Source organism: Urtica dioica, chromosome 12 (genome assembly GCF_054948205.1).
Source record: "Urtica dioica subsp. dioica isolate 48M chromosome 12, U.dioica_male_clone48M_v1_H2, whole genome shotgun sequence".
Taxonomy (NCBI): domain Eukaryota; kingdom Viridiplantae; phylum Streptophyta; class Magnoliopsida; order Rosales; family Urticaceae; genus Urtica; species Urtica dioica.
The window spans coordinates 22,934,100-22,961,114 of record NC_142767.1 but is presented as its reverse complement, the minus strand read 5'-3'; the positions used below and the strand labels follow the sequence as shown (position 1 = coordinate 22,961,114).

At 38.2% G+C, this 27,015-nt stretch overlaps 4 protein-coding genes across 7 annotated transcripts; 1 reads left to right on the top strand and 3 right to left on the bottom strand.

The window, feature by feature from the left end:
* Positions 1-1,740: 1,740 nt before the first annotated feature.
* Positions 1,741-9,128, bottom strand: LOC149380546 (5'-3' exoribonuclease 4-like). The gene is made up of 23 exons (XM_089602500.1): positions 8,866-9,128; positions 8,673-8,775; positions 8,421-8,497; positions 8,163-8,327; positions 7,948-8,067; positions 7,799-7,861; positions 7,632-7,718; positions 7,324-7,488; positions 6,597-6,674; positions 6,423-6,500; positions 5,978-6,049; positions 5,830-5,898; positions 5,639-5,734; positions 5,161-5,231; positions 4,465-4,593; positions 4,280-4,356; positions 4,156-4,196; positions 3,967-4,041; positions 3,603-3,760; positions 3,248-3,352; positions 3,083-3,158; positions 2,855-2,937; positions 1,741-2,731 (listed from the first exon to the last, which is right to left on the bottom strand). The coding sequence occupies exons 1-23, from the start codon at positions 9,013-9,015 to the stop codon at positions 2,053-2,055; spliced, it is 2,817 nt and encodes a 938-aa protein (XP_089458626.1). The 5' UTR covers positions 9,016-9,128; the 3' UTR covers positions 1,741-2,052.
* An 855-nt stretch (positions 9,129-9,983) lies between these two features.
* Positions 9,984-13,248, bottom strand: SWC2 (DNA binding protein SWC2). 3 transcript variants are annotated; one of them, XM_089604243.1, is made up of 12 exons: positions 12,937-13,248; positions 12,771-12,840; positions 12,597-12,668; positions 12,438-12,481; positions 12,117-12,351; positions 11,781-11,856; positions 11,536-11,655; positions 11,353-11,421; positions 11,100-11,142; positions 10,920-10,985; positions 10,577-10,774; positions 9,984-10,492 (listed from the first exon to the last, which is right to left on the bottom strand). In XM_089604243.1, exons 1-11 carry the CDS (start codon positions 13,002-13,004, stop codon positions 10,585-10,587), a joined length of 1,053 nt encoding a protein of 350 aa, XP_089460369.1. In that variant the 5' UTR covers positions 13,005-13,248; the 3' UTR covers positions 9,984-10,492; positions 10,577-10,584. The 3 variants fall into 3 exon arrangements, with proteins under 3 accessions (XP_089460369.1, XP_089460370.1, XP_089460368.1); XM_089604244.1 differs by having other exon boundaries at positions 9,984-10,485; XM_089604242.1 differs by having other exon boundaries at positions 9,984-10,467.
* Positions 13,249-13,770: 522 nt separating this feature from the next.
* Positions 13,771-15,974, top strand: LOC149380544 (replicase polyprotein 1ab protein). Its single transcript, XM_089602478.1, has 4 exons — positions 13,771-14,189; positions 14,660-14,713; positions 15,064-15,189; positions 15,548-15,974. Exons 1-4 carry the CDS (start codon positions 13,824-13,826, stop codon positions 15,716-15,718), a joined length of 717 nt encoding a protein of 238 aa, XP_089458604.1. The 5' UTR covers positions 13,771-13,823; the 3' UTR covers positions 15,719-15,974.
* Positions 15,975-16,003: 29 nt separating this feature from the next.
* On the bottom strand, positions 16,004-23,038 carry LOC149380543 (cullin-associated and neddylation dissociated). Of its 2 annotated transcripts, none has more exons than XM_089602476.1 (26): positions 22,840-23,038; positions 22,598-22,767; positions 22,282-22,492; positions 21,786-22,205; positions 21,540-21,697; positions 21,335-21,458; positions 21,170-21,220; positions 21,013-21,095; positions 20,844-20,928; positions 20,663-20,764; positions 20,493-20,591; positions 20,163-20,282; positions 20,002-20,085; positions 19,776-19,916; positions 19,450-19,542; positions 19,199-19,320; positions 18,961-19,123; positions 18,639-18,878; positions 18,207-18,455; positions 17,936-18,112; positions 17,704-17,850; positions 17,450-17,566; positions 17,170-17,338; positions 16,895-16,972; positions 16,676-16,814; positions 16,004-16,363 (listed from the first exon to the last, which is right to left on the bottom strand). In XM_089602476.1, the coding sequence occupies exons 1-26, from the start codon at positions 22,873-22,875 to the stop codon at positions 16,267-16,269; spliced, it is 3,675 nt and encodes a 1,224-aa protein (XP_089458602.1). In that variant the 5' UTR covers positions 22,876-23,038; the 3' UTR covers positions 16,004-16,266. The 2 variants fall into 2 exon arrangements, with proteins under 2 accessions (XP_089458602.1, XP_089458603.1); XM_089602477.1 differs by having other exon boundaries at positions 20,172-20,282; positions 21,786-22,196.
* Positions 23,039-27,015: the final 3,977 nt, after the last annotated feature.

Sequence of the window (27,015 nt, the reverse complement as noted above, 5' to 3'; positions counted from 1 at the left end):
CGGATTCAAGCAACTTCACGAGAATGAAGTTACCTTTCTCTGAGCTTTGGCGTAGCTGCTCAATGCATTGAGCAACACTTGCGCCTGAGTCGTCCATGCTACTGCGATCTCTGTGGACAATATAAGGATGTCAGATAAAACTTAAATCATGGTGAACAAATTTGTTGAATAATTGTATAAATAAAGTAATAAATAAATTCTGGTCTATGCTTCAACTCAGATGCAGAAGCTACTTTGAAATAAGGAATGAAACAGCTACTCTAACCAGCTTAACCATTGTCTAAGTCAAGAAAAATGAGCAGTCAGACTGAAACTAGGTGTTTATGCTCTTTAAAGAGTAAAAGGACATTTAAAGTTTAAACTGACCTGATCTTCATGACAGAAAGTGGATTGGAGGCTCTGAATCTTGGGCCTTCGCATCGCCATTCCTATATTTCCTGTTTTCCAACAAAATTCAAATCCGCTAAAACATCACCCAGAAATTCTCAGAACCAGAAATTAGACCGCACATATACTCTTGTACGAAAAGATAAACCAATCCAAATAAAAAATAATTACAGACGCGTATAGAGGTGATCAATTACAAGGCTAAATAGCAAGATCTAGAAAAATCTAATCCCAATCCAAGTCTGAGACTAAAACAGAAATGAAAATGATGAACCTAGAGATTAGAGTTTTGTTTGTTACTTAACTGAAGTTGTTTTATTTTTTTACAGTTATATTTTACAAGTTTCACTCATGTTCAAAACTAAATTTTTTTTGCCCATTATCCAAAATAATGAGTTAAAAAAAAGAAAAAAAATTATCATGGGCCAAACTTTGGTGCCAGCCTAATTCGCAATGCAGCCCATTTTAAGAGCCACCATGCTTTGGTGATTCTTCTACTTTTATAGGGGCTCATTATCTATATTTACTCATGCTTAAGCAATGTGGGATTTTTGCAAAACATGAAATTGTCATGCAAGAGTACTCTTTTACCCTATTATTTTGCCACCCAAAAAATTCCACACGGTAGTTGCTAGTTGCTACTTGTATCTTTCTCTTTTATATATATATATATATATATATATATATATATATATATATTTTATTTCTTTCTTTTACTTATTTATTATCAATATTTCTTTATGTTATTTTATTTTATATAATACAAATATATATATCAAGCTTTGAATATATATATATGCATATAATTTATCATAATTTTTTATTTTTAAAATATACTAGGATTTGAAGACATATATATTTTGAGTTTTTCAATTATATTTTGTTATAAGATTTTTGTCGATATATCCGTCGGTAATCGATATATCATCGACATAATCGGTAGTCGTTATTAAAATTGTTATAGAATATCCGTTGATATATCTGTAAAATCAGAACCTCGGTATGGATATCGGTATCGATATTTTAAACATTGTTCCATCCTTTCACCCAAAAAAAAAAAAAAAAAAAGACGAGTATGCTTTACAACTTGCATTAGGTACACAAGTTCTCTCTCGGGTGAAGTGGTGCGTCCTCCAAATAACGCAAATTCTTTCTCCCAAACATGGTGTAGCACTTCAACAAATACACACATGGAAAAAAAAAACATAAATGTGTTATTGAGCTTCATCACCTGATTACATTTACTCAATGTTTATATGAGGTGAAAACGAGAAACGAGGCAACTTCTATAACCAAGGCGAGGAGTAAGCCTCGAATATCATACAATATACATAAATGTGTGCTAAAATCCACTTCCATAAAAATTTATAAATTTGTATATATTCGCAGCATAATTTGTTGAGCTTGTAAGCCGATGAAGAATACGCACAGAGGAGCATAAAAGAAGACGGGGAAGAAAAACTGTAAACACAGACTTGCGAAGGGTTTTTAATCGTAAAAAGAATGACACTTTTTCTTGTTAATTTGGGTCGTTTATTTAGCATTAGGCCAGCTCCAATCCTACGGCAAAACACTATATATAGTGTCAAATTACCTCCAATAAGACAGCAAAACACACACTATATTATACCATTTACACAGTAACACGTTAAATTTGGTGTGTTACTAAATTACTTGTACGAAATTACTTGTAGCCAAACTCGCTCCGTTCGGGGTGATTCCGGCACCCTTGTCACGGATTTCAATATTTTCCGGGGCTTGTTTATTCTCTCTTGTCTGAGTTTTGGGTATATGAGTTGGAGTATTAGACTCCAAATGTTGACGATTTTCTAGAATGGCTAGTATTTTCTTCCTTGATGCTCTTAATAAAAAGGCTAGTCTTTTCTCCCTTGCTGCTCTCCTACGAGCCATCGCTTCTCTTTCCGAAAGGGCTAGTTTTTTCTCCGCTGCCGCTCTCGCTCTCTCCTTTCTTCCCCTACGAGCTTGGTGTGCTTGACTTGGAATTGAAGAGGAAACCAAATGTCCATTTTTCACAGTGGCTTCTTCTTCTTTCTCAGCGATCTCCTCTTTCTTTCTCTTCTTAGCCTTGGTCGGCTTGACCGTTTCATCACATTCCCCTTTTGTCGCGCCAACTCGTGCCTTCGATTCAGACTCTCCGTCATTTTTGTGTTTCTTTCTGCTGCTTTCCTGTTTCTCAACCGTTTCAGTATTCTGTTTCTTTCGCTTCTTTGAAGTTCCACCAACAAGAGCATGATTGCTTTCTTGTGGCTGTTGGAGACATGCCAGCACGAGCCGACAAGCTAACTTTCCTAGACAACGACCTGAGATGGACCCAGGGACAGGCCTGAAAAAGATTATATATATATATATAGTTTAGTAATGAGACAAACTCTTGAAATCTCTTTCTATTTTTGACAATACACATCAAGTAACGAGACAAATCATATGCCACCGGAAGAGATATTACCTATTAGTGTGTAAATACCCAGCAGCAGACGGTCTCTCGTGCCAAAGCTGTGGAGTTGGTATAATGTGCTTCTTCCGAATGGTCTGAAACGAAAATTTTTCCATTAAAGACTTCAGGAAAACACAACTTCAGCGAATATTTCTGGTTTTTGTTTCTAATATAATAATTCCACACAGATATGCCGTATATTTTTAGGAAAGTTTTGGAGAAAAAAGGCTATCGTAATACCTTGGGAGGAAACAGAACTCCCTCCAGTGGCTTCGAAATGTGAGGGTGCAAATGAGGATGCTTGTAGAACACAGACCTAGAGAAATTAAAACTACAAATTTCAGCAGTGACCACGTGACAAAGAGTAATTAAGATACACCTACAACTAAAGCAAAGAAAACATACAAGGTTTGATTATCTGCTATCTTTTCCATGCCTTTGACTGGTGAATCTATTTCCAAAGGAAGCACGTCTTTATCAGATACGATCACGTATCCATTCATTCCAGAACTGCACAATTGAAAACAAGTTACGTAGTTAGCATTAAAATTTAGAAACACGGACAAGAAACTAATAGTTTATTCCACCAAATTACAGACAACTAGCCAAAAAAAATGGGAAAATGAGTTTTTTTTTTTTTGAAACGGTAACTTCATTATATATATATGAAGTACCTGAGTTATCAAATATGGGAAAATGGTATTTGATAACTCATTATATGGGAAAATGAGTTATCAAATACCAATAATAAACAAAGTACCTGAGTTGTGGATTTATTGGCTGTTCGATTTTAGACTCAGCCAGTTTCAGATCACCTATGTGCTTCTTGTAGAATGAAACTATTTCATCTCCTAAAGGATGAGAACTGTAAACAAAAAGATTATCCAAACCCAACGTGTTCCTTTGTTTCTCCTCGTCCTGCAAACAGGGCACGTTCCAGTCAAAAACCCTAAAGTGGGACTTCTATACAACTATCTCAAGATAGCAAAATCGTTGATGCAATTATGACAATCACTTTGAACCAATTCCAGCTGAGAATTAACAACAGACATACAGTGCATTTGACTCTAGATAAATGCATGTGTTATCACAAACAAAAAAATCATATTCATTTTAAGCATTACCGTTAATGTGTGCTCTACTTTTGCAATCTCTGGAAGGAGGATTGATTCGTCAATAAATGGAAGTATACAGATGGCCTGAACTCAGTACAATATTCAAAAGGATGAACAGTTAGCACAGGTTTAATTCCCCCAAGCGTAAAAATAAATCAAACTGTGACAAACAACGAGATATAAAAATAGTGTACATACTTGCCAAGAGAATCGTTTTCCGTCCATGTCTTGCTCAAAATCTGCAGAAACAGTTCTCATCAGATGGAAAAAAAATATATGATGAGTCAATGATAATGAGATACACAGAGTAAAATTAGAGTACCTTCGGGATAAAAGGGCAACAGAGGTGACGAGGGATCGGTCATAAGCTTCCTATAAGACAACGGGAGAGCATGTCCACTGCAAAGGCACGATTATGTGTCGTCAAATGACTGATACAAGGAACACACACACACACACACACACATATATATATATAAAACACAAATTCTGAGATTTGGTAACAACCTTGCAGCCGGTAACACAGCCATCAACTGATCAAATGGTTTGAAGGGTTCCCCAAGTGTGAACTGAATCTCTAATTTCTCAATTTCATGAAAATCTGAAGCAAACGGGGCATAATGATAGGGATAAAACCTGCAGATCAGACACTGATGTAATTAAGTAATAATCAAAGTGATAACACAGAAATCATAACTGTGTTTCGCTAAAAACTAAAAAGTGGAAAATTCCAATTCACAAAACATATATTTCCTTCATCAGCGTGACTTACTAATTCTGCTTCCAAAATCAGTTCACATCGGCATGTCACGATAAAAACACACACACACACACACACACAGTGGTTTATTACACCATAAGGTGTCAAACTAATTGCAGAAAATATCAGCAATTTTTTTAATGATTATTTCAAGAAAAATTCCGTTCTTCAATAAATTGATGGTATTCAAAGTAAATCAAAAAATGATCCAAGTAAAAAGAATGGTGAACCCAGTTAAATACTATGTTCAGTCGCGGCTTAACATGCATTACAAATAAACAACATTTTAGAAACAGCTTTGGATTTCGCTATTTTTGGACATTACCCTTTTTGAAACAGTATTACAACTTCTCAGGGACTTGAGTAAATAAACAAATCACTATACGATTAATATTAAAGAAAAATACATAAAATTAATGATGAGTAAGCTAATGCAAACATACCATTGCCAGGATGATACTCCTCCAAAATAATAATGCATGACCCAGCAAATCCCTTCTATATACTTTGACACCTACACAAGATCCAGAAACATAAATCACAAAGCCAACATAATAGCAGTAGAAATCACACGATTTGTTTGTTGGTGCAAAGGGAATGTAGATTATATATGAATTTATGACAACGCAAAATGCCTCTGAACTTATGTACTGAGTGAAATGATCCTCAAACTATTGATTTTGTAGCAGTTTAGCCCTTATCATAAAAAATAATAATAATAATAATAATAATTTTGAAACAATAACTTTTATATTGATAATGGCAAAAGCCAGTTTTACACAAAAAGATGAAACGGAGAAAGCCCACCCTAGGATCCCACGCTAAACCAACACGCAAACCCGATGATATAGTAATTATTAGCAAACGATATGTAATATATATGCAGCAAACTTAGCAGTAAAGGAAATGTAATTTGTGTACCACTTCTTTCCTTATCTTCTCGCGGTCCTCAACAGACTCGACGCCAAATTTCTTTGCATAGTATATCTCTTTCCGACTGCGCTTTTCATGTGCATTCTGTCACAGAATTATAAAAAAAAATAAAAAATCTTAACAAGAGCAGGAAGTTTCAAACTGTAATACAAAGGTACCACGGAACAGCTAATAAGAACCTTGTCAACTTCGACTTTTTTTGAAATTAAAGAGCTTTCAACCGCTTTAATCGACTCGCCAGTGGACTGCTACAAATAAAATCGATGTCAACAAATGTAGCAAAATAAAAACGACGTCTGAACTTGACCTATCAACAGAGAATCACACCTTTACTAAATCTTTGCCGAGAGATTTCTTCTTTGCATCCAACTGTCTTCGCCATTCATTTCTCTTCTCCATCTGATAAACAGAAAGGTACCAGCAAAATTATTGGTAAAGAGCCAACAAGATCCTAATAGATAGACCAATGGTAAATATTAATAATTTTAAACACATATCCTCCTCGAGATCCAATCAGAGTATAAAATGTACTAATTTAATGCCTTATCAGATCTCCAAGCCATGGCATCGGAGCTATAATAATTACATCAGTTTAACAAGGTTGAAGAAGTACCATAGTATCATCATATTCTAGTCACCCCCATTATGGTGGAAAATATAAATAACCAAGCTTTACCAGTCGTTATCTAAGTAAACTTACTTATGGCATCCAAGAGATAAAACTATAACCACGGTTCCAAATAACACAATATAACTAGACCAGGATAAATACCCGTTCTCCTCTACTCAAAATGACGTCTTCATGTTCTGCCAAAGCACGTAAGAAGTGCTCCACCCTATGCAAATTAACCTGTGAATCAAGTAAGATAAAATGCATAACATTGTAACCATCAAATATAAGAACAAAAAAGAAAAGGCATATGTGTGCCAAAATTCTAGCTTTTACCTCGCAAGCATCAGTCATGTAACCACCCATCCTTACGAATTCCTTTTTGTAGATGTCAATCATCATATCAATAGCCCCCTGAGATACGAAATAAAATATCAGTAACTTTTCAACAAGGATAATAAAATACATGATTCTTTCCACAGCATACAAATTATCTATTATCAAATACAAATGTTTACAAAAATAGATACTTAAAAGATTAGTAAATTATCTTGAACTTCTAAGATATGAGCGAGTAGAAGCCTTTTATTAAGACTAAATGAAGCAATAACGTTTGACATGGAAATATCATATGAAGAAGATTTTTCTCACTGCTGATCTTGTATATTAAACACTAATCAAGCATGGGCGCTAGATAGAAAATAAAATTACATCAAAAAGTTTGATATTTTGTCAGGAATTATGGGTACTTCATTTGGTGAATTTAAAGAAACCTGCAAACTGCCATCTCAATAACTTTTTTTAGTTTGAGCACCGCAGAATTCATAAGCGGAGTTAAGGAAACGGCTTAATCATTTACAAAGATCGATAATGATAAAATTGACAATGACTCAATACAAGAAGTTTTCACATCAGGAAATACAGCTGGAAGTTCTATTCCTAATCAAGATGAATAAGTAAAAAGTTTCTAACAAACAGTTGAAGAGTTTGCCTAGATAATCAGATATAATATACACCAAACAATACAACATAAGCATGACATTTTATGTTTCAGTTAATTAACCTCGTATATTTTCATTGAAGGCAGTTGAGGTAGAAAGTCATTCCCCACGAAAAAACACATGAAGATGAAATCATCAATAAGGCGGTCCAAATCAACAGCCACTGCCCGGTCTGGAATTTTCATAACAAATGCTAAGTACTCCCTAAGGATCCAAGTCTGCAGAAACTGTACACACACACACACCAAAAAAAAAAAAAAAAAAAAAAAACCCACAAAAACAATCAAAAGCACGTAATAAGTAATAATATTAATGTGTGTGTATATATATTAAATCCCTTCATTTCTGGTTCAACAAGCAAAAGGGGTACCTGGAATTGCAGCTTGACGGTTGAATTTATTTTCAGACACGGACCAAAAGCTTTCTTCTGTTTATTTTCTTTCTTTTTCTCAATAATCTACATCATACAAGACATGATAAGTGGGAAAAAATTACGAATAGAACGACTGTTAAAGTTAATATATGTGAATCCCAAACCTCTCTCAAAATTGAAAAGTGGATTTCATGGGTGGCAAGTCCAAGCATGATAAGATCTGCATCCTACAAAACAGTACAATGTAACTCGCGCCTTGCCAATACCTTCTAATCAAAACATAAATATAGTCAAAGGGTATTAGCCAAATTACCAATCCATACAAACAATGCTTTGTATTCGGGTTATACCCAGGAAGGTTCCTTTGTAATCGAATATAAGAAATTATTTTATGCTCTCCCTCGCCCGGTACACTAGAGTCCGATAGAATGACCTGTGGGAAAAAATACCCTCAAATTTGTCGATAAAAAACAATAGAGAGTGCTTCAAATCTGAAAACATGGAAGAAAATGAGCATCCGCGGTTTACCTTAATTCGCTTCCACTCCGGATTGTCATTCATTCTCGAGTGTATGTAATAGCTTAGGGCTGAAGAAAGCAAAGCCATGAACTCGGTTCCAGGGGTGATCACATTCGAATCGAGCTCGCAAGACTCTTTGTCTTCCCCCGAAGTAGCAGCCTTTTCTGGACCAGCCTGAACAATGAATTACAGTCAGAAACTCAAACGATTCAATAGATGCGCCGAAATTAACTAGATATCATGAATGAACAATCCATAAGACTTAACCGATTCCGCTGCATCTCTAGCAGACTTGAACCGCCGCGCTCGCTGCTGATTCATCTTAGCTCGAGGAGCAACGCCATCTGTGCAAAATCAAATTTAAACTCACATACTTACAAATTATTTATAAAAAAATTACACAAGAGTTATTTTTCAATGCAATAGATTCATCCTAAAAAAAAGCAAAAATAAATAAATAAATAAATATGGCAGTGTTACAGAAAGCAATCGAAATAATTGGAGAGAAAGAGAACGAACCAATAGCGAGGTACAAAAGCTCGCGAGGCTTCACGATATAGACAAGTGTGTCAATGTACAGGAAGATTGATTCGAATACCTCGTCGTAGTTCTTCGGAGCTTCCTGTGTAAAAGAAAAAAAAGCTTCGATCGGTGAGACAAAATTTCAGAAGAGATTGTTTGATTTAAAGATAAGGGGAAGAGAAATACAGACCATGTTTTCTGGATGGAAACAGGGGTGGATTATGCCGTTCATGTCGAGGTAGAGATTGTCAATTTCGTTTCCGCTCTCCACATCACTTGCATTGACGATGGCGCGAGGAAATCGTCCAGAGAACCACCGGAAGAACGCCGGGATTCCCATTCTCCGGCGGCGGCGGTGGCAGCGGCTGAGTTCGCCGAGCCACTCAGGGTTTTGCTTAGGGTTTTGATAATATTTTCTCAAGCCGCCGAGGAAAGAGAAGAAAACAGAACGGCGAGAATTTTCCAGTATATACTTGTTAGGCTAAAATCAACCGCATTAACGACAAATGATATACGACATGCGACAAGAACCACTAAACGACGCTAAAAAAAATTAAATTTGATTATGGTAATAATTGCCTCCAATTTTTATGATGGTAGACTTTTTCTCATTGTACTGTCCCATTTATAATATAGTTTCAAATTTTAGAGTAAAATTGATGTGAAAACTAACTTGAAATTGAACATATAAGCCTGCTGCTAGAAAAGTTAGAACTCCGTCCAAATCTCGTTAAAAACTCAAGATCTACAATGGTGAATGCACACATAAACTAGGATGTTCAAAAAAAGGAAAATAGTGAAGGTGAACTAATAGTTCTCTAAACCCGAAGTCTGGTCTAAAACAGAAAAATTTGTGGATGAATAGTCAATTGCAATTAATAAAATGGCCAAAATGTGCAACTCCAATTTTTAATAATTTTTATTGTTTTTTAAGTGATAAATTGCTTATATGAGTTGTAAAAAAAAAATTAATCAGCATAAAATAAAGAATTGACAATGAACGTTCACTAAAAACTTGTGCTTGTGCTATGATTTCAAACTTTTGTGTAACTTCTTAAAAAAAAAATTTCACCTATATTGAATTTCAAAAGTTAAAATAAAATATTGACAATTGCTTTAACTTTTAAGTTTAACCCATATGGATTTGGTCGTTTGGTCTATTCCAGTCATTCATTTTAAAATACCTACACAATCCTTCCACATATTCATTTGTTTTGACTTGCCACATTCACAAACAAAAGGGTTACTTCGAATTTGACTCGTAGTACTCGACTACATGGTGAAAACAACCCGAGCACGAGCCAACAATTATCGAACCAAAATCATAGTACTTGATTACATTAATTTGATTTCGGATATCTAAATGGCTATGTTGTTTGTAATGCACTTAAAAAAAAAAAAAAAAAAAAAAAAAAAAAAAAAAAAAAAAAAAAAAAAACAACAACAACATTAGGCGTCGCCTAAGCCTAATCGCTACACTAGCTAATGAAAAGAAAAACAAAATTTGGCTGGATTTTGATAAGCCAATCAAACCCTAATCATGTGTGCCCAACAACCAAAGAGAGGCAGAGGATAGATGTTATCAATCTCCTTCAAAATACTATACATTTCTTTGATCCCTCGGTGCAGTATTTTTTTTCCCCCACAAGATTCTGGGACCCATGAAAGATCACCAACTTCATTCCCTAGAGGATTGGCATAAGCGTTAAACTTGCCTTCTTTAACGTGATATCGCTGTATTATTGTTGACCTGCCACGGTCAAGTGCTTCCCAAATTTTCCCAAGTTTCACCCTGGTTGAAAGTTGCATTCTTTTCTCTTATCAGAATGCAAATTACTAATCAGACTATCTTAGAAACAAACGACAAATTTTCATATTGATCACCCTAGAAAAGAATTTACCGCTAGGTTTACTCCGAATCTTCACCCTCTACTGCAGGGATTACGCGAAAACGGGCAAACTGTCGGGAATACAAGACTTCGGGATTTTCGGACACTGCCGATCTCTTATTCCTTCCCAAAAACCCGTTCCCGGAAAGTGCATTGCATAAATTTCCCATGTCCATGTCTTTTCGTACAGCAACGCGCTCGTCCAGAAATCTGGAAAGGCGTGATAAGATATACTGAGCGATCATAACCTTCCAATGTGATCAAATACACAAAGCTAGCTAAAACCACGGAAACCAACATGCAAGGAGTTAAAGTGGGGGAAAAAAATCAATAAAGAATAGAAATGATATTTTACCGTTTGCGTAAAACTTGAAAAGCCTCTTTTGTGGCGTACGGTAAACCTGTCTTTGGATCACGGTACCTACAACATCAACACAAATTATACCGTAAACCAGTAATATCAAGCTCTATATTTATATATAAAAAATGAAGACAAATCAAATGGTAACATTCAGAGACTAATAAGAGGTCTTACTTGGCAGGTAAACCAGTAACTGCACAGATAGCTTTCTTAGGGTCTGAAACAAATTCAAATATAATATAATCTCACAAACAGATTTCTGGGAGACATATTGTATTAAAAATAAATCATCAATAAAGATCAACCGTATGCCAGAGCGATACTGTGAAGCACACTGTTCTCAAATCCGATGAACAAACTTGAAAGCATATGGTACTAACAAGAAAATAACACCATTATGAGAATTCTAATCTAACAGTTGACTTACATGGAGCGGACGTTGTTGGTATCTCCGAATGAAACGAAGCTCCTTTACTGAATTCCAGATAAGAAGAACCTAGAAGGAAAAACATAAGTAAACATGAAATGTACATGATATTAAAATATCAAAAGATGAACTAGAGGATGGTTTTTGTGCTAGAAAAAGGAAAAGGGAAAACGGGAAATTTACCATCCTTGGAATAGAACCGTATCTCGGGACCATTGTAGACAGCTTTATGTACAATAGCCCGTTTCTTAACTTCTTCCTCCCTAGCCAAAACACGCTCCAAATTCCTCAGGTTCATTATTTCTGCAAAATTAAAAACCAAGCTATAAGTACACATATATTTAAACAAGGTCAAAAACACCAAGTAATGTCACAGTCTCCCACATCTCATAGCGGTTGTATTTTGAGTTCCAAAAGTAGTGAAAAACCTGTTTGAGCAGCTTCCAGAAGCATCTCTTCTTGGGACATCCTCTTCTCCTCTCCTTCCTTCTTCTTCTTTATTGGCTGATCATCCAAAATAGAATAAAAAAAATAAAAAATAAAATAAAATACAAAAACATATTAAAGATTCTAATACCTAAACCAAAATCGGAACTAGCACTGTCGTGATATAATTAAAGCGTTACAAAGCGAAAAAGACTTTATATTTATTTAGTATACGAAAACCAAAATCGAAACGCCGTCGTGAATATTATTAAAGTGAAGCATTTCGTATAATTAATTTCAACTTCACATGCAAAAGAATCCGAATTCAGAAAACAAACCCTCATGGTGGCTTGCAAGGCTGCTCGAATGGCGTCTCTCTCGGCTTGTCTGTTAATAACCGCCGTTCTGGTCGACTTCCTGACGATCCGTTCTTCCTCTCCTCCGTCCTCGTGAGCCTCTGCCACCTCGCCGGCCTTGCTATCTTCCAACTTCGACAGCGCTTTCTTTATCTGCTTCTTCTTCCTCTTCACCAATGTCTTCCCTGGATACGTCAAACGTTTCTTGGGTCGATCTCTGAAACGCATAAACAATCGAAATCATGATCAAACCTTGTGAGATAACCCGACAATACAAAGTACAGCTAATTTCTAAATCTCGACCTCTCTTCTGTTTCTTTCTCGCCTTCTTCGCCTGGTTCCGGCTCCTATGAACAAGAAATGAAATCAGAAGTGAAACTAACCGAGCACAATTCTTCGGAAACCTGATGCTGTGAAATCGAAAGGAAAAAAAAAATCAAAAGAAAGTTGAAATCAACTCACATCTTCGTCAAAGTCGCTGTCGAATTCATCGGCGGCTTCAGGCTCTGCTTCGTAGTTGATATCCTCCTCTTCCTATCAAACACACTCAAGGTCTTTAACGAGGTGACACAATCAATCAATGTGGAGTCAACAAATTTTTTTAAAAATAAATAAATAAATAGCATTATAGAGAACCTCTTTAAGAGCCTCTTGGTTCCAAAACAATTCGTCCTCTTCAATCTCGTCGTCGAGCAACTTGGTCATCCTATAACATTCCAGATACGAAACATTATGAAGAGTAAATTGGGCACAAAACTTCAATAGAACTAGGGTTCCCAAGTTTTTGGGTCCGTAAGAGTACCTCTTTCCTCTGGTGACTCGAGAGGTGCGATCGAGGAAAACTGGAGCTTCGTCATTGGAACCGTCCATGGCTGAAAAAAACTGGGAGGGACAGAATCACCACCGCTCGACGGAGGCGGTTCACTCGCCGGACCACGCGGAACACGGCGCTCCTCAGCGGCGGGGCTCGCGGCCGCGCAACGACGTCGTTGCGGAGACTTCAGGGGCTCGAATTGGGATTTTAGGGTTAGGATTGGGACGGTATTTGGTTTTGGGGTTCGGGTTGAAATCGGAAGAGACGCCGCTGCTTTCTTTTCCGATCCGAGCTGCTGATATCTTCTGATGCGTACAGAGACAAAAATAAGAGATGTATGAGTAATTGTCGTTTTTATTGAAACGACACATTAATAACTGTCGTTTTTATGGAAACGACACATAATTAACTTATCGAAACGACACATGAACGACTGTCGTTTTTATTGAAACGACACACGAGTAACTGTCGTTTATTAAAACGAATGTCGTTTTATTGAAACGACACGAAACGGTCGTTTTATTGAAACGACACACGAAACTGTCGTTTTAATGAAACGAAACGACATACGAAACTGTCGTTTTATTGAACGACACACGAGTTGTCGTTTATTAAACAACTGTCGTTTTATTGAAACGATATACGAAACGGTCGTTTTATTGAAACGAGATACGAAACGGTCGTTTTATTGAAACGACACACGAAACTGTCGTTTTGTTGAAACGACACGAGTAATTGTCGTTTATTAAAACGACTGTCGTTTTTATTAAAACGACAGATGAGTAATAGAAGGTAGACATGCATACAGAAATCTCCCAGTTTCTCACTCTTTCTCACACATTCGCTCATTACTATTTCTCTCTCTCTCTCCTCCAATGGCCACAACTCTCCGATGGCAACCTCTGGTGGTGCCCTTACACCTCAAGCCCCGCACGCGCCGCTGCATCGTCCCCAGAGGCGCGCGTGCGTTCCAGCGCAGCGACTTCGACGGATTCTCGAAGCGCGTGGCGTCCGGCGAGGCCTGGAGGGACGCGTGGCGTGGCGCCAACGAAGGCTTCGAGAGGTTCGCTTACGAGGCCAGAAAAGCCGCCGAGAGACTCGACCGCCAATACTCCGTCTCCGTCCGACTCTCCTCCGCCGCCAGCTCAGCCCTAGCGCGCGCTCGCGAGATCGACCGCGAGCTCGAGATTAGTTCCAAATGGCGATCGTTCTCCGTTGATTTCGCCAGAAATTGGCCCAGGGTAAGTATTGATTTCATTTTTCACTTCTAGGAAAAAAACAGTTCAGGACAAGAATTTCGGAGAGTAGCCTATAAGAATGTCAAAATCTCAAGGCTCTATTATTTTGGAACCTGCGTATTAGGATGGAAAGTTTAATTGGAAGAATAATATGGAAAGTGTGAGGGAAAATAAAAGACCGAAGTAAATTTTTGGGAAACAGAAGAGAAACAAGTATGGCTATGTGCAAATTTGCTTAGATATTCATTTTCCACTTAGTCCTCCAAGAGAAATGATGATCTCTATTATGCATTTTCCCTCAAATTTATTCAATCCAAAACAACTCAATTAAGATATACTGGATATTTTTCGCTTAGATTGTCTAGGTTCCAAACATACAGTGAGGATAGACTTTTTTGATGCTTTGAAGTAAAAGGCTTTTCGTAATGGTTTTGAATTTGATTTTCTTTAGATTCGGTTTGTGTTGCTTGCAGTATAGAAAGCAGATTGCTGATTTTTTGGAGACTCCGTTGGGAAAAAGCATGGCGGTGAGTAACTTTGCTTTCAATACCTATCATAATCACTTGTCATTACTACTTATGCAAAGTCTTGATAAAGTTCGAAACTTTTTTTTAACTGTGGACTGAATTGAAGTATGTGTAAACTTTGAGAAAGAAACCTAGCAGACCCAAAATAGAGAGAAAACAACGAAGACTCTTTGAAGAACAATTAAATGGTGTTTTGGCTAGATTGTACTGAATGAATAATTGAGTTACAGAGATCGTGGTTTGTATAACACGCCACTAATACTTGCCAGCCTTGGATTATGACTCTTAATGGTGTCCTAATATTACTTTTTAACACTTTGTGAGTTTTGAGTTGGTTTGATTATTTGCAGACAGTTTTCTTCCTGTGGTTTGCACTATCGGGATGGCTTTTCCGGATTTTGATATTCGGAGTTTGGGTACTCCCATTTGCGGGCCCTCTGCTCGTCGGGACATTTGCCAACAACCTTGTTATAAAGGTATTCTATCATGTTGATGAAACCATATTAACTTTAATATTAGAAAGCATTGAGAAATCTTTAAGATTTTTGTGAATTCCATATTTTGTGTAAAAATTAGATTATTGTGAACAAAATAGTAATCTTTTTCTTTTATATGGTCTCTATAAAGATAACCATTGTAACCCGATCCGATAGAATTAATCTGAGTAAGGCTTATTTTGTAGTCCTGATTATACATAGGTTATCAAACAATGTAATATTTTATCATTTTTTTTGTTTTTGTCATTAACATTATCCAGAATGTGATTAATATACGAAGTTTTTGGTAATTTTTGTAAATTTCGATTGACATTTGTCTTTTGGTTGTGGAGTACAGGGGTCTTGCCCAGCTTGTAGGAAACAATTTTTGGGCAACAAGTACCAAGTGATACGATGCACGGGCTGTGGAAATACTGTTTGGCAGCCAAAAGGAAACCAAAATGGTCGAGGCTCTTCTTCGAGTAAGAACGATCCTCAGATCATCGATGTCGAGTTTGAAGAGAAATAAATAAACTCGCTCGCTCCTTCCATATATCAACACATATCGGATAAGTTTAAGAAGGATTAAATACTCCAACTGTTTTTTTTCCCTTTGCCATTGGCTCACTTTTGTAGTTCTCTTCTGATGGTGGTGTGTATATTGGCTTATATGTTATATTCGTTTCACAGAAAGGTAATTTGTAAATAAGCGTGACAACAGAAATGAGTTCCTTTCCAGTCATTTAGATGTTCGTACTTTGGTCAAAAAAATCAGTTGAAATAAAGTTGAGCATTATAATCCACACAACACAAAAATTCCAAACAGCAAATTATGAAGCCTAAGAGTGACAGGAATGCAAAATCCACCCAAACTCAGTAAAGAAAGTTTGGGGTCAGTTCAAGGTCTCGGAAACTATACAGCAAAATCCATTACATGTACTTTTCCTATGATTAATCGAAAATCTAAGCTTCACTTCTGAAAGCCATGTGAGCGACGAATGCATCAACGTGGCTTTGGCCAAAATGGTGGTTCTCATCATATGGTCGAAACGGCCTCTCTGTCCATCATTTGAAGTTTCACTCATTTCGAATGGAATAGTATTTGTCCCGAAGAGTTAGCGACTTTGATATCTCATTCATCAGACTCTTGAACTTGATGTTGCAATCTCCTCCGCTGCAAAATAAATGAAAGACAATGACACCGGACCTAATTGTTTTCATTACTAAAGCTACACACCCTGAACATTTTTGCTTATGAGGCTTGGTCTCGCATTATTTTTAAACATAAAATTGTAAACCTTAAAAAGGACTAGGTAAACAAAAAAGGATTAGAAACTCAAATTTCATGAGGATCTGGCACGCCTATTGAAGTGGAAATGAAAATTTACCGTTTAATTTATCTCACATTAAACAGCAGCTAATGAATCAAACAGAAGTGAATTACAAACTTGGGCGTAGAGAGAGAAAGAGTGTTAAGAGGCAAAACCTTATGCGATTTAAAGCTGCAATGGCTCTAAGGGCACTGCGAATCATGTCTTCATTGCGGTCTACTTCTTGCTTCACGGCATCTTGCTTTGGCTTGAAATTGATGGTTTTCTGGAGAGGATCGACCAATGAATCCAGCACTGTAAAGCAAGATTAAAATTTAAGTTAATCACCATAAGAACATTTCACAGCAGCATAGAAAAATCTTTTATTTACCGACCTGCCAGTACTGCAGAGGGACACTTTTCAGAAAGTTTCGAGAGTATAAGATGGCAAGGCATCTTAACATCGTAGTGGTCTGCACAGAAAATGAAAATAAAAATCGGTTATTAAAGTAACATAAAAACAACTTGATATAATACGCTATTAAGCAATTATTTTTATATTTGATTCATTTACAGATCGAGGGAACCAATGATGAAGCGAGGATAAATAGTAAAAACAAAGAAACAATTCCAAAGAAGAGAAACGCTTGAATACGAAAAAAAAACTCACCATCGAGACCAGATCTAAGGAAAGGGACTATGAAAGATGAAGGGTTCACTTGATCGAGACAACTGTCTAGCAACGTGTCCACACATTCAAAAGCAGCCTTTCTTAACTCGAGACCGTCATCCACAATGTGCTTAAAGGGACCCAAATCAACTGTTCTTATCAGCTCTTGCTGAACATAATATTCAAGAGCAAAAGGTCAGAACTTGAATCATGTCCACACACATGACATGTCTGAATGGTTCTCAACTTTTTGCATTAAACGTTGAAAACTCAAGCATACCTTGACGACTGTTTGATCGTAAAGAAGAGGCAACAACTCTGGAAGAAGCCCCTTAATAAGATTAGGCTTGTTGTGAGCAAATGTGCTCAAGGCTAACACTGCTGCACGCCTAACATGCTGCGAAATTCAAAAATTAAATCAGTAGCACGCCCGTAAATCAACTCATCCGAATAAAAGCGAGACTGTATATTATTGATTTTTATGTAAATTCTTTAGTCATATTCAAGATGTTTCACACGCGACGCGAGGCTCACCCTGTCATCATCCTTGATGAGCATCAGAAAGGATGAGATTTCGGGGTATATAATTTCGTCTATCTTCTCTGGCCGTTCCACTACTGAATATTTCACCGCAATCACAACTGTGGCTCTAGTGAATGCAGTTCGACTGGTTGTTCGTACCTATCCGACCCGATAACACAATAAGAAGATTAGTGCCAAGAGACATTATATATTAAGCATAAATGCATGAACACTTTCCCAGTACCTTGAGTGCAGGAACAAGCTTTGCAGGTTCGATAAGTGCAATTTTACCAAGACACTCAGCCACTACGTTGCGGACACCCTCTTCCTCACTTTCACAGTGGTTAAAGAGTAACTTGAGGATTTTCTCGACACTAGAATCTTGGAATTCTGATTTATCTACAGATTGCCTTACTATGACCTGCAAAAAATAGAAAGAGATGAAAACTAAATCAGAAAGATGTACAAAAAATTAACGAAGTCCCATAATTGACTAATTGTTCAAGATTACGCACCTCCTTCAACGAATGAAGCAAGAGATATTGCTTTTTCTGCTGGTTGTCAATTTGATCCAAGATAAAAGGCAGATATTTGGACAAATTACCGACAGCAATATTACCAAGAGCATAGGAGGCTGCAGATTTTATTTCTTCGAAAGGTGATTGAAATGACTCGATAACTATATTCTCAATGTGTGTGTGAGAGCTTAGATCCTTCCGTCTCCCAATCTCTCCAAGACATAGCAAAGAAAGGTGCTGCTTGGCCTAAAATATGGATTATATAAAAACATAAGACAACTCAAGAAAACTCAATGACAAATCAGTACGACACTCTCGATATATACCGATATATCACCTCATATTCATCGGGTTTTTTATTCTAATACAGAAAACAGAAACACCATAGAAACTGAAACTATTTAGGTAACTCTTACTACGGCGACTCACCGAATTTGTACTGCTGTCGTCTCTTAAGATTTCAGTGAGCATTTTGACCGTAGACGAATACTTCTGATCACCGGCGGCGAGGCAAAGAACAGCCACGCATTGTGCAATTGAGTACAGAGCTTGTTTTGCAACACCACCAGCCAGGGGAGACGGTTTAGCGCTTGAAAGAAGAGACTCTAGCAGAGCATCAAAGCTTGTGTTTGCCGAGTAAACTAAAGCAGCAAAGAAGTTTTGCAAAGCCTGCAGAGTATAATAAATGCCAAGGTTAGTTGATCATTCCAAACGTCTAAATCAAAGATGTGACAGTGAGACGAAAAAGTACCAATAGGGCTTGGCCTTGGAGCAATGAGCTTTTGACTAATATCAGAGCTTGAGGAAGGACTCTGTTTCTAACAGCCAAACCGATGACAGAACTTGACCTCTTATCGGACATCAAGGTGCAGCAGAGTTCCAAGGCAAGAGCCGTCATGTGCAAGTCCAAGTCACTGCATAGTGGTGATATGTGAGAATTTTTTTTAAAACTTAAGTATTATCAAAGAAAGATTGATTGAAGTTGAAACCTTATCAGACTTGATAGTTCGACGATGATCACTTCATAAGCAGAAGAACCAATTTTGTCACCATAAGCAACAATTAAGGAATTAAGTGTTCCCAACGTTGCCTGCCTTAAAGCTCGGTTAGCCTATTTTTCAAGGGAAAAGGGGAGAAGTTCAGAATTCTCTTCAGATGTCTTATGAGGAATGGACAAATGTAAAACCAACAGACTTATAAATGGAATTGATTGAATAGTCTGTGTACTAAATTGGTTTACCTTTCTTAAAAATGCAGTCAGCTCTGTAATTACTTGCTCCAACACACAGGAGAGGTCAATTTGCAACGGTGAAGCAGCAATTACAGCAAATGCCTGGAAGAACAAATAATACTTGAGGAGTTAGCATGTAAATATATTATTTAAAGCTTCAATACCAATGAAATATAAAGATATTAGGTAACTGTAATTCAGATTAAGTTACTGGAAAGACGTGACAATTCAGCGCTGTCAATAACTCGATGGAAATACATCCAGACCCAAATACATTACCCGCGACCTGATTACATAAACCATGACATGATACTATAAATCGCAGTTCAACCCACCTTCACAGCTGTTAGTCTGGTAATTTCATTCCCCATTCGATCAACAAGTACAGGAAGGCACGCAGATAATTCTGGTTTGAGGTTATCACCAAACGTTGATACAACGAGTCCCATGCAAGTGATGGCACACTCCTTGACCTCCTGCATTGGAAATTAGAATACATGTAAAGTCACTGAGAACTCTTCATATAGATCTTTGACAAAATAAGTCTTATGCACCGCTGACCTGATCTTGATCTTGATTCGTCAAGCGCGACATTATGGCATTGTAAATTGGTCTAACATAAGGCTTAAAATCAAAACCAGTCCCCTACACCATAAACAGGTGTAAAAAAAATCAGGCAATAGAGATCGACACAAAAGACCCCAGAGGATAGGAATACCTACAGAACTCACTTCAATATTAGGGCGGACAACACGAACGAGTTCTCCGCACACTCTTAACGCCTCAGCTGTAACTTTGTAGTATCGCTCACCAACAGCTGATAAAACAGGGCTAGAAAGGGCCTGAAGAATGTTTTATAAATTTCCATTAAGACACTCGTAAATTGCAAGGCTATATACCAGTACAACCCCACACCTTTTCTTCGAGAACATCACTTAAAAAATAAGGATAATAGACTGCCTCATGAATAAGTTTATGTGTGGCTATTCTTTAAATTAAGAATTTCACTTATGCTGCAACCAATAAAAAAATATAGAGGAGGCTGATCTTACCTGTACATAAGGATGGAACACTGATGGAGAATGTGAAGCCAATACCAATCTTGTCAAAATTAGAGCCTCTATCTTTAAATTTGAGGTAGAAGATTTGTCCTGAGAAAAATAAAAAACATGAGCAAATCGGACTTTCAAACTAGATATCAAGTTTCCGGAAGTTGACTCACACTCAGTGCTTTTTCAATTCCTGGGATGAGGGATCCAATATGATCTGCCAAGCAATCTGGCAACACAACGACAAGTTCTTTCAAAACAGAAAAAGCACCAACCTGCACATAGATAACTGCAACACTTAAAATGAAGAGTCTAAAACAGATAGACCAAAAATAGACCAAGGCAAATTTTTACCTTAGTCTTTACAGACTTCTCTCGAAGCTGCCTGTTTATAGACTTGATAATTTTCGCTACTTCTTGCTTGAGCAGCCACCTAGGGCTGCATCATATGTGAACTATTAGCATTCATTCCAGTCTCTGACCATGTAAATCAAAAAAACCAATATTGCTCACAAATTCTTGCCTTAATTCGTTAATGTCAATTTGTCCTTTTGTAACATTTCCAGTTTGGCGCAAAAGTTCGATGAAAGTATTGAAAACATCCATCTGCAGCACAATGCATGAATGTCAGACGACCCAAAAAGAGTAAAAATAACAAAAAGTAGATTCCAAGAACTTGCCTTGACATTTTCCTCTCTCTCTTTGAATCTCTCGATCAATTTCGGGCAAGCCTGGCCAAAAAGAGTTATATGTTCACTGGGAATTTATTGCTATAAAAATTCAAGGTAAAAAACTGAGGCTGACGCCAAGTATCAGAACACCAATATAATAGAATAAAAAAATACCTCCTCATACAATTTTGCAAGCATCTCGGGGCGAGATACGATCAACGCCGCTAAACATTTAGCAGCAGCTCTTCTAACTTTCCAGCTAACATCTTCATCATCCGTATATTCATTTGCGCTTTCACTACAAAATCACCCAACGAAAATCAACAAAGCTTCCATGGATTAAGTCCCGAAACATCTTCCTTAAAAAAAATTAACATACTCTTCCTCCTCCTCCTCGAGAGTATCATCATCTGTATCCTCCTCCATGTTATCAGTGAAGTTCGGATCGTAACTCAAATACTCCAAAGTAAGATGAAGGATTTCATCGCAGTACGAAGAAATATCCCTAGGGCACCGAAGAAGAAAACTTTCCAGTGCCTACACAATCCAAATATAGCATAATTATCAAACAAAACAAAACATTTAAAAAAAAAATGATTGAGCCCCAAGAAAAAGATACTAGTACCTGCAAGCTGTACTCGCGTAGCTCTTCGTCATTTTCCGACGCGCTTGTGCAGTACTTGATCAAAACCGGGACAGTGTCTGAGAGGTGGGACCCGAAACGATACCCGACCGCCCGACTCAGAGCTCCGATCATCTGAATATTCGTACGAGTCATTTCTGACTTGGCGACTTTCTTTCTCAAGTTTTTTACAACCTCGACCGTCGCCTTGGCCAACAACTCGTCCGACAAGCTTGAACTGAGAGACGCGATACACGAGACCGTCTTCTTTCTCACGCTGGCCTGGTTAGAGCTCAGCTGGGACAACAGTGCGCCTAACAGACGCTCATGCTCAGCCGCCATTAGATTCCCGAACTTGTGAAGAACGTCACACAGAATATCCAGACACTCACACTTTATCTCCGTGCTCGAACCCTGAACGACCTAGAACATTACTATTAAAGAACCGAAAAAAAAATTGTGCAGTTTTGATTTGACGATGATAATAGGGTTTACTCACAGGAGCGGTAATTCCGTGAATCAATTGTGGCAATACGGAAAGTAAAACAGACTGTGCGAGAGCTTGAGTCGCTACTTCAGCGACGATCGTCTTCAATGCAATGATCGCAATGTCCCGGGGTTGGTCCTTTTCGTTCAGAAGCCTATCGCAGAGCTTTTTGGTCATCTCAACCACACGTGCTTCGTTGACCTTCTTCACTAGTGGAGCTAGACTAAAAACACAAACACACACAGTGGATATACATACATCGCAATTACAAACCGTTTCCAATTTCGAACCCTAATCTGAACAATGGACTGATAAAATTGAGACTAACCACTTCACGGCCAAGCCAGAGACATCGCCGGCAACGTCGTCAAGCTGTTGAATGATGATATTCGAGAGCTTGGCCTCTAAATCGGCGTCGGCTTTGAATCCCTCTTTGTTTAGCTCGTTCAACAGATCAGATGTGGCCATATATCTGAAATCTTTATCCTTACCAGTCATCTGTACAAAACAATACACAAAATTGTTACAATCGTTGCTACAAAATGCGTTCTCAGCGAAGATCGTGTTTACCTTTTCCAATATGCCGGTTAAAGCTAAGTTCGCCATGGCTACAGAGCAACTCGCGATCCGCAGAAACGATTAAAATGCAAAGCGTTTGGAATCGCAGCGAGAGAGTAAAGAAGAAAGGGAAAGAGTTTTTTGGCAGTGAACTAAACGAGAAAAATAAAAATAAAAACCCCCCAAAATCTGCTCACTCGCCCTGGGAAAAATTACATATTAGAAAAAGAAAAAAGAAAACTAATAAAGCGTTCTTACACTTATCACTGTTATAAACAAATTAAAAATAAATAAATAAAAACACTAATCACTGTTCGGACACACAAAAGCTTAAAAAGAAAACGGAAAAGAAAAATTAATCAAGAGGCGGTCAAAAAAAAATAAGGGGGCAAGTTAAAATGGTAAATTGCGATAGGGTTTTCGAGGTGTAGGATTAATCGGTGATCAATTTTGGAAATTTTTTAGACTTCAGACACTTTCCAAAAAAAAAAAAAAAAACATCATGTTATATATAGCTCCGGAATTATAATGTTATAGCATTTCCATCCCTAACTTGTTTTCTGTTGCAAAATAATTAATCATTAAATTGTTAGTTTTGTGGCATATTTGTTTCGTTTCTTTCAAATAAAATGAATTCAGCATCTAATCACTTTTAAACATATTTCCAACTTAAAATGACTTGTTTATAATTTAAACATCATTAAAATACAATATTATGAACAATGCACCTGCAGCGTTTATGAACTTGATGAATCGAGTATTCGAGGATTTCTTGGACAAGTTCATCATCGTGTTTATTGATGACATCCTGATTTACTCGAAAACCAAGGAAGAACACGCGCAACATCTAGAGATGGCTCTGACAAGACTACGAGAAAAGCAACTGTATGCCAAGTTTTCAAAGTGTGAATTTTGGCTGGAGCACGTTGTTTTCCTCGGTCACGTAGTCAGTAGCACAGGAATCATGGTAGATCCGACCAAAGTGGAAGCAGTGAAGCAGTGGAATCAGCCGAAGACAACCGAGATAAGAAGCTTCTTGGGTCTTGCAGGCTACTACAGGAAGTTCGTGGAAGGATTTTCTAAATTAGCCATGCCGTTAACCCAACTGACCCGTAAATGACAGAAGTTTGTCTGGTCTGAGAAATGTGAAGAAAGCTTCCAGGAGCTGAAGAATCGTCTAACAACGGCTCCAGTGCTCACTATTCCTCAGGGAGCCGACGGATTCGCGATCTACTGTGATGCCTCTAAGCAAGGATTAGGCGCGGTTCTAATGCAGCATGGTAAGGTTATTGCTTATGCCTCGCGACAGCTGAAGGATTATGAAACCCGGTACCCTACGCATGATCTAGAGCTTGCAGCAGTTGTTTTTGCGCTTAAAATATGGCGACATTACTTGTATGGAGTTCATTGCGACATTTATACGGACCATAAGACGCTGAAGTATCTATTCACCCAGAAAGAGCTGAACATGCGACAAGGACGCTGGTTGGAACTTCTAAATGACTACGACTTCGAGTTGCACTATCACCCTGGTAAAGCTAATAAGGTCGCTGATGCGCTCAGTCGTAAGTCGGTAGTTTCACTAGCAAGTCTAGTTGAGACGTCCCTCAAGCTGAAGAAGGATGTTCAACAGCTGGAGCTTCAGCTAATCACGGGAAGGATAGCTGCGCTCAGTGTGCGACCGATATTATTGGAACAGATCAAAGACGGTCAGTACGCGGATGAGTATCTTCTCAGCAAGATGTTTGACGCTCAGAATGACGCAGAAGGTAAGTTTACGTTGGATGAGAAGGATGTTCTAAGGTGTAATGGGAGAGTCTGTGTACCGTCCGAACAAAGGAATCAAGAGACAATTGATGGAGGAAGCTCACGGAATGCCGTATTCCGTGCATCCTGGTGTGACTAAGATGTACCAGGACCTGAAAAAGGTCTATTGGTGGCCAGGAATGAAGAAAGATGTAGCTGCATTTGTTCAAAGGTGCTTAACTTGTCAACAAATCAAGGCAGAACACCAGAAACCAGCAGGAATGCTTCAACCCCTTGAGGTTCCGCAATGGAAATGGGAGCAGATAACGATGGATTTCGTGTCAGGTTTGCCAAAAACCACTGTTGGTCATGACTCTGTCTGGGTTATTGTTGATAGATTAACCAAATCAGCTCACTTTCTACCTATCAAAACCACTCACACGGTGGATAAGCTTGCTGAACTATATATCAAGGAGATCGTACGTCTCCATGGAATCCCTAATTCAATCGTATCCGACCGAGATACTCGGTTCACTTCCAAATTTTGGAAGAGTCTGCAGGAGAATTTAGGGACACGATTGAAGTTCAGTACTGCTTTTCATCCCCAAACAGATGGTCAGAGTGAACGCACGATACAAGTGTTGGAGGATATGCTTCGGGCATGTGTCTTAGACTTCCCAGGCTCGTGGAGTCGTTATCTCCCTTTGGTCGAATTCTCCTACAACAACAGCTATCAAGTGACGATCGGAATGGCGCCTTATGAAGCCCTCTATGGACGGAAGTGTCGCTCTCCAATTCATTGGGATGAAGCTGGCGAGAGCAAACTGTTCGGACCTGAATTGGTAGAGCAGACTACAGAGGCAATCAAGACGATTCGAGCCCGAATGAAAACATCTCAGAGTCGCCAAAAGAGCTATGCAGACAAGCGGAGAAGACCGTTAGAATTCGAAGCAGGCGAGAAAGTCTTTTTAAAAGTTTCTCCGATGCGTGGTGTCATGAGATTCGGGAAGAAAGGGAAGCTCAGCCCGAGATATGTTGGACCTTTCGAGATTCTGGAGCGAGTGGGCAAGGCAACGTATCGCCTAGCTCTACCACCGTCGATGTCCAACCTCCATGATGTATTTCACGTATCGATGTTGCGAAAATACATGTCTGATCCTTCACACGTATTGCAAGATCAAGAGGTTGAGATTTCTCCTGACATCAGGTATGAAGAATCAGCCGTCGCAATCCTAGATCGCAAGGAGAAAGTCTTAAGAAATAAGACTATACCTCTGGTCAAGGTACTTTGGAAGAGTCACTCTACGGAAGAAGCTACTTGGGAGCTTGAGAGCGAAATGCAAAAGAAATACCCTTCCTTGTTCTAAGTTTCGAGGACGAAACTCTTTTAAGGGGGTAGGGATTGTAATGTATAAACTTTTGTAAACGCTCTACTTGTGAATTTGAATAAAATGGACGAGTTTTAATTCAAATTCTTGTTGCATATGAGACGTCCTTAAAGTTTAAATATCTTGGAAAATGATAATATTTAAGGTCGATGAAATTTCGGAATGAGAATATTCGAGTAATCCAATATTATTATTCGAAACATACTCGGAGATTTAAAAAAATCTCAAGAGTAAAAATAAATTCCGGAATCCCTTAAATATATTCAAGATAACGGGAAATAATAATAATTTTCTCGGTTATTTTTCAAGATTATTTTTATTTAATTAAGGACAGAATTATGAGGTTTTATTTTGAAAGGACTTATATGCAACATTTTGAAGGACGAGATTGAAAGAAAAAGAGGAAAAGGGGGGTCGTTTTAAGAGAATTGTGGAAATATTTGAGTGGGCCACCTGTGCACGCGTGGCATAGCGTGAGAGTGCCACTTAGCCTCTTAAGCCACTCATCCTCTCTCTTTCGCTGCCACCTCACCCGTCCCTCACTCTCTCTATTTCTCATTCTTGGTCTCTCTCTACTTCTCTTCTTCTTCCTCACGTTGCTCGGCCAAAAGAACCAGACAAGAAAAAAAAAATTCTCAGCCGTGAGTCCCACGAGACCGAGCTCCATCTTCACCGTCACCAAGCCTCGTCATCACCGTCATCCTCTCTCACTCTTCTCCTTCCTTTCCTCTTCTTCGCGCGCCACCCAGCCCCGAGCCACCATGCGCGCCTCGACCGAGCAGAGCAACTCTGCCGCGAGCTCGCCGTGATCATCGCCGAGGAAGAGACGCCGGAAAAGAAGGGTAGCACACCGAGGAGTCCAGATTCACAAGGAATTTGGGTAAGCACTCAAACCCGAAATGGATTTTGGAGTTTTTAGGGTTCTTGATTTCCAATTTGGGGGTTTTGAATCCGAGTTCATTTTGGTGAAATTGTTGGGTTTTGTGTGTTGATTAAACTCGGTTGTTGATGTTTATAGCTCGAGTTTAAGGATTGGATTTGAATTTCCTTGGTT

What these genes read in the sequence shown, in the direction of transcription:
- LOC149380546 (XM_089602500.1), bottom strand. Translation starts at nt 9,015, where the DNA reads ATGGGAATCCCGGCGTTCTTCCGGTGGTTCTCTGGACGATTTCCTCGC. An exon ending in GTTTCCATCCAGAAAACATG is followed by an intron (nt 8,776 to 8,865) that starts GTCTGTATTTCT and finishes TCTTTTACACAG; the next exon opens with GAAGCTCCGAAGAACTACGA. An exon ending in GTTGCCCTTTTATCCCGAAG is followed by an intron (nt 4,197 to 4,279) that starts GTACTCTAATTT and finishes CTGTTTCTGCAG; the next exon opens with ATTTTGAGCAAGACATGGAC.
- SWC2 (XM_089604243.1), bottom strand. Translation starts at nt 13,004, where the DNA reads ATGGACGGTTCCAATGACGAAGCTCCAGTTTTCCTCGATCGCACCTCT. An exon ending in ACGGTTCTATTCCAAGGATG is followed by an intron (nt 11,422 to 11,535) that starts GTAAATTTCCCG and finishes TTTTCCTTCTAG; the next exon opens with GTTCTTCTTATCTGGAATTC. An exon ending in GTTACTGGTTTACCTGCCAA is followed by an intron (nt 10,986 to 11,099) that starts GTAAGACCTCTT and finishes TTGATGTTGTAG; the next exon opens with GTACCGTGATCCAAAGACAG.
- LOC149380544 (XM_089602478.1), top strand. Translation starts at nt 13,824, where the DNA reads ATGGCCACAACTCTCCGATGGCAACCTCTGGTGGTGCCCTTACACCTC. An exon ending in CGTTGGGAAAAAGCATGGCG is followed by an intron (nt 14,714 to 15,063) that starts GTGAGTAACTTT and finishes GATTATTTGCAG; the next exon opens with ACAGTTTTCTTCCTGTGGTT. An exon ending in CCAACAACCTTGTTATAAAG is followed by an intron (nt 15,190 to 15,547) that starts GTATTCTATCAT and finishes TGTGGAGTACAG; the next exon opens with GGGTCTTGCCCAGCTTGTAG.
- LOC149380543 (XM_089602476.1), bottom strand. Translation starts at nt 22,875, where the DNA reads ATGGCGAACTTAGCTTTAACCGGCATATTGGAAAAG. An exon ending in CCAGACTAACAGCTGTGAAG is followed by an intron (nt 19,543 to 19,775) that starts GTGGGTTGAACT and finishes TTGTTCTTCCAG; the next exon opens with GCATTTGCTGTAATTGCTGC. An exon ending in TCCAAGGCCAAGCCCTATTG is followed by an intron (nt 18,879 to 18,960) that starts GTACTTTTTCGT and finishes TATACTCTGCAG; the next exon opens with GCTTTGCAAAACTTCTTTGC.